The sequence below is a fragment of the Castor canadensis genome, chromosome 12 (assembly GCF_047511655.1).
Source record: "Castor canadensis chromosome 12, mCasCan1.hap1v2, whole genome shotgun sequence".
Classification (NCBI taxonomy): domain Eukaryota; kingdom Metazoa; phylum Chordata; class Mammalia; order Rodentia; family Castoridae; genus Castor; species Castor canadensis.
In genome coordinates this window covers 87,816,030-87,822,029 of record NC_133397.1, presented here as the reverse complement: position 1 = coordinate 87,822,029, position 6,000 = coordinate 87,816,030, and the positions used below count along the sequence as shown (strand labels likewise).

General features: G+C 35.9%; 1 protein-coding gene across 1 annotated transcript in view; it reads left to right on the top strand.

Annotated features, from left to right (window-relative positions):
* The first annotated feature begins 337 nt into the window (after positions 1–337).
* Positions 338–6,000, top strand: part of LOC109675084 (zinc finger B-box domain-containing protein 1-like) — a 104,538-nt gene continuing 98,875 nt past the window's right edge. The window contains 3 exon segments of the mRNA XM_074049035.1: positions 338–382; positions 3,094–3,142; positions 4,325–4,434. Of these exon segments, the coding sequence (XP_073905136.1) occupies positions 338–382; positions 3,094–3,142; positions 4,325–4,434 (204 nt within the window).

The following is a 6,000-nucleotide window of genomic DNA, read 5'->3' as shown; positions in this document are numbered from 1 at the left end:
AACCCCTTGTTCCTTCCTATTATTGCTTATACTCTCTCTACAACAAAATTAGAGATAAGGGCAAAATAGTTTCTGCTGGGTATTGAGGGGGGGGAGCGGGAGGGGGTGGAGTGGGTGGTAAGGGAGGGGGTGGGGGCAGGGGGGAGAAATGAACCAAGCCTTGTATGCACATATGAATAATAAAAGAAAAATGAAAAAAAATGATTTTGGAAAAGTTAAAAAAAAAAAAGAGTTCAACGGGATCAAAGGAAAACTTTATTATATAGTTTTTAGGGGAAATGAGATGAGCCAGTTTATAGGCTGAGGAAGGGGAATGCAAGCAGAGGAAAGATCGAAGATGCAGATGAGAGAGGTACCAGTTGTGAGTGTGGTATTTGAGGAGGTGAGTCATTAAAAAAGTCTTCACCAGGAAGAGAGAGCACATTTTCTCTGAGGAGAGCAAAACACATGGAAATAAAACCAAACTTTAGAGGTTGGGTCTAGCAGGTGGTCAGGGGTAGATGCTGTGGGAAATTATCATAGGTAGATGTGAACATTCTTAGTAAAGTTGAAGGCGGTGTCATATGTTCAGCTGAGGACAGGGAATGGGATGAATGTGAGTTCTTGAGAAGGGAGGAGATTTGGAGTAGCTACTGTGGGAAGCATGATTAGGGCTTAGCAGCAAATGAATAAATGATTAACTGGGGTTATTTAGTATGAATTTATTTGAAAACCCACAGTATCATTTCATGACAGCAGTAAGTAAATGTGGGAGATAGAAGAGAAGGAGATAAGGTGATTAAGGTAAGCACAAAAAAAAGAGTTTGGGAGTTTGAAGTTGTAACCATTCAGAATGCTGCTTAGGTGCAAGGTTTGGTCACAATGGTAGGGTGGCTGAAGATGTTCACAGTAGCCAGCAGGCATGTTAAGGGTATCATGTCAGGTAAATGTGGGCATTGAAGTGTCCACGTTTATCAGTCAGAAATGAGAACGAGAGCAGTACTGAAAAGATTGCTGAAGTTGAAGTGGGAGATGATCCTAGATAATGGAGGTAATAAGTGGATGATGGGGACAATCATTTGCTGAATGGTGACAGTGCACCTGTATTACAGAAGCAGTGCTCAGGCGCAAACAGGGAGTACTTTTTTGTTCTTCCTTGGTGAGTGAAAGGGATCCAGAAAAGAACAAGTTCCTCTGGACAGTGCTTTGGAGCAAGATGTGTTTAAGGAAAGGTAGTTTTCAGTTAATGTGAACTTTTGGTTGCAACATTTTGGAAAGATTTAAAGCACAATATACTGAAGGAGCTTTTCATAGGGTTGTATGGAATGGTAGGAGAGCTTGAGTGAAAAATGGCAAATGTTCAGTAGTTAATGTACAGTAGTTGAGCATATCTGCCAGGGTGGCTTGTGGGAGGATTTAGGACCCTATGTGGCAGATTAAGGCATCAGTGGGAATATGCAGGCATTTGTGAATGCCAGGGAGATTGAAGACCACAGCATGGTTTGACTGCAATGGCTCAGATGATGTGACTGTGTAGATCCAACTAACCTGCCCAGGCCCCTGAAAAATCTCTTCTTTAACACCTACTGGTGGAGGCATAAGTGGATTAGTAAGGCATAGGCTTTAGTATATGCAATTCCCAATGTTCCAGATGCATACCTGTGTACATATACATGTACATATGTTCATGTGTGTACATGCATGTGCACACACACATGCACATGTGTGTCCTTGGTCTAACCCTACTCCATTACCCAATGTTTTCTCAAACAGAGAACAATTTTTCTTGATGAGGAAATTCTATTTGCCTAAAAATAGCAGCTAGCAGCTTTTTTCTCTGATATGTTTATACAATTTGAATAATGTGAAGTAAATATAACTACATTCATAAGACAGAAAAATATTCATAGCAATAAAAAGAAATTATAAAATTTCCCTAATAATTGTTTCATTTTGCTTTCACATAACTATCCAGCCTGATCAAGTAGCTTATAACCATCCAGATCCTATTGCAATTCAGATGTATCATTAAAGTAATCATATTGGATAATTTGGTTATGAAAAATGAGGTTAAATTATCTGTAACTTGATAACATTTCCAACTTAAAAATAAAAGTGTGATTCATATAAAAGTTGACTATTTCAATACTAATTTTCTTTTCTGCTGCATTTGGTACAGAAAACATCTGAGCAGCTACTTCAGAAAATATGAACAATAAGCGCCTCTTTGAAGCAAAACCACAGAGAATAATTAGGTCTGAATTTTCAAAGATGACTGCAGTTGGTAGAGCCATAGATACAGAGGCAGTCATTGTTCTCATCTCATGTACAAATTGAGCAATGGAGCATGCAAATTGCAAATTGAAAACTGGGTATGAATTGACAGTGTCTACATAAATGTACATCATCCTCTGGGCTCATTTGTGTACTTTAAATGTTAGTTTTAGCAAGACCAAGGAGAATACATTCAATTGGCAGGTCTGCTTTATTTCCTAAAATGTTAAGATCCTATAATGTTAAGTGATTATTTGAATATCCAGTAGTGAATCTTATTTAATTTTTATGGCTACAACATAGGAAAGCCAGGGATCATAAATAATATATTGAAGTTTAAGACTATGATGCAAAAGACATGTGGTTCTCTAAATTGGGCAAACAAGATAATAATACTGGCTCCTGTAATTATGTAAGCCAAGTAGCTCAGTGGCAATCCTGTTTAAATTTAGTCTCTACAAATATTAGACTTTATGTACTTCAAAGCAGCAGAGATAGAAAAGATTCACTGGACCTTCACAGCATATGGACGCTAGCATTTTCTTAAGGTCATTTCATGAAGATATATGAGGATTTTTGTTTCAAAAATTTCTGGTGTTTTTTAAAAGTTAGTTTGTATATTCAGTATTTACAAAATTTACTTTCTTTTAAAAATAAATTACTATAAAGCTTATAAATGCTTTAATGATGATCTTGTTAATTTTATATTATTCTTTCATAATAAATTTTTATATAAATTGTACCAAATGGTACAAACTCCTAATGTTTTTGTTAGCAACTTAATTTTCCTTGAATAGAAGAATATATTTCTGACAAATAATATCTATTTCATTAATACAGCTTTCTGCTGGAAAGGTAAAATTAAAATTACTGAAGCAGCAGATTCAAGGTATACAGTTTACCAATGTATTGTTAGATACTTAAGATATATTCCATTTTCCTTCACTTTTGAAATACACATAAGGCTAAAGTGCTAGGATCTCCCATGCAGCAGAAACATTCTAAATGCTCAAATGTTGACACATTGATTTTCAAAATAAATTTTATTCAAATTTTTGGTCAATAATGCCAACTTAGAAAATAATTACAATAATAACTTTACAAAGTGAGGACTCTCATAACACTGTTCTTTAAAGTTTGTTGATATAATCTTTAAATCATTTAGAAAATGTAGGAATATAAAACTATGAATTAAAATATCATTCTGGGAAATGAAAAGAACAAGAAGTTTCTTTATATTTTAATACATTATTGTAAAATAGCAAAACCGCAAAATAAAATTTGAATTCATAATGATCTCAAAGGAAATAAGATTTTAAAAACTTTGAATTTTTACATTTACTCACATGTGAATACATTGCTTGGGCCACGTCTCATCTCCCCGCCACTGTCGGGCAGAACCTGTTCCACCCTTTTCTTCTCTGATTTTGTTGAAGAGAAAACATAAGAGATAATAAGAAAGACATAGCATTTTTGGTAGGTTGAGATAAAGATAGCGATACAGAGAGATTCCTAGTGTTACTTCCATGCACATATACATTGCAACCCACATTGGTTCGTCTCTACCAGACCTCTTCACTGCAGGAAATAAGGTATTTTCATGTAGAATAAACAGATTAATTTTAAATGATTCACATTGTTTGGCAGAATAAATTTTAGAACTAAATATGTAATGTGATATTTATGTGAATATATTTATTATAAGTATACTGTATTATACACATACAGAACTTTTTCTATGTGTACTTTAGTTTGATCCAGAAATGGGAAAATGCCGTACGAATTCTGTCAAGAGTACGTTTTTTAGCATTCTCCAAGTCTATGTGCTCAGTTCAAGTGAGTTTTAAGCAGTGCACCCAGGGGAGGATATGAACGGCCCAGTGCTCACGGGAGCTCCTAGGGGCTGCTATGGGCTCTGCAGATTAGACTTGATTTTATACCTTCTTTTGGGGTAATTTATATTTAAATATTGTTTGATAATTTAGAAATGTATATAGTATCATTACTTTATTAATCTGAAAACTAAGCATCATATTTTAAAATGATTGGTCTGATTTTATTTTTCTTCTAGAGCCAGTGAAAGAACCACTTAATTATAAAATGGCAAATTCTTCCAGAAGTGAAAAACCTAAGATAAAAAGGAAGGTTTGTGGACAGTGTGAGAACAAAGATGCTCTACTAGTATGTACACTATAATAAACAGAGCTCTCACATGGCTTTTTACACCTCTCCCAACTTAATCTGCTTTCATAGCCATGTACTTTTTTTTTTTTTTTTGGTACTGTTACTATGGGTGACGTGCATATGCTGGTGAACAGCGTCAACGTCTGCACTTGATCACTGAATCTTGTCTTCTCATTCTTGTTTAAGAATGTCACTTTAAATCTTGTCTTCTCTTCTTTCAGTCATGCCTGTCAACAGCATGCAACAGTATCTCCCATGGAAAATCCAAACCCAAACCAAACTTTAACAAAAATTCTTCTTGATCTTCAGCTCTCCTTCTGCACCTATTGTAATAAAACTCCTTTGAGAAGTTGTGCACTCTTGCTGGCCATGTATACTCCCTGCCCATTCTCCATTATTTTTCTTAAGGTGTGGTCTACTTACTATGAAATGGGCAGATCTTAAATGTGTAACAGATGCCGTTTGGCAAGCTATATAGCCCCATATCAATATACAGAAGCCGGGTACTTGTGGTTAACTTCTGTAATTCTATCTACTATGGAGGCAGAGATCAGGAAGATTGAGGTTCAAAGCAAATAGTTCATGAGACCATACATTGAAAATACTCAACACAAAAACAGGGCTGGTGGAGTTGCTCAAGTGGTAGCATGCCTGTCTAGAAAGCATGAGGCCCTAAGTTGAAATCCCAGTCATGACAGAAAAATAAAAGTGCTACTCTAACCCCAGAATGTTTCCTTGTGTCTCTTCCAATCCATTCCTACCAGAGGACACTGTTGTTCTGATTTCTAACACCACAAATTTAGTGATGCCTATTTTGAATGTTATTTAAATGGAATGGTACAGTATATATATATTTATATTTTGACCTGTTTGCTCCACATGGAGATTAATCCATGTTGCTAAATTTATTAGCAGCTTTTTAATTTGTATTACTGACTAGTCTTCCACTGTATGGTTGTACCACAATTTATTTATCCAGTCACATGTCAAATGACTTTAGGGTGGTTTCAAAGTTTTTTGTTTCTAGGTATAAGCCTGCTATTTCCTATGTCTCTCTCTCTCTCTCTTTCTCATTCTTCTCTTAAAAGTTATAAAGTGTGCCAGGTGCCGGTGGCTCATGCCTGTAATCCTAGGTATTCAGGAGGCAGCCATCAGGAGGATTGTGGTTCAAAGCCAGCCTGGGCAAATAGTTTCTGAGACCCTATCTCGAAAAAACCCATCACAAAAAAAAGCTAGTGGAATGGCTCAAGGTGTAGGACCTGAGTTAAACTCCAGTACCACAAAAAAGATGTTATTAAGTGAAACTGAAAAAGGTTCAGATAATAATGCTTTCTGATGGCTCTCTAGCTTTTCATTGGCACCAGTTTTTTAAACGGTAGAAAAATTGTGGTTAGATATGCATAACACGAAATTTGCCATCTTAGCGATAACAGTACAGTTCGGTGGCACTAAGTACATTTGTGTTCTTAACCTTCCAACCACTATCATCCATCCACATAACTCTTGAAAAAGCTGAACCTCCAAAAGCTATGCTAGGAATCTCTCTGTATAGCTCTTTGTTTA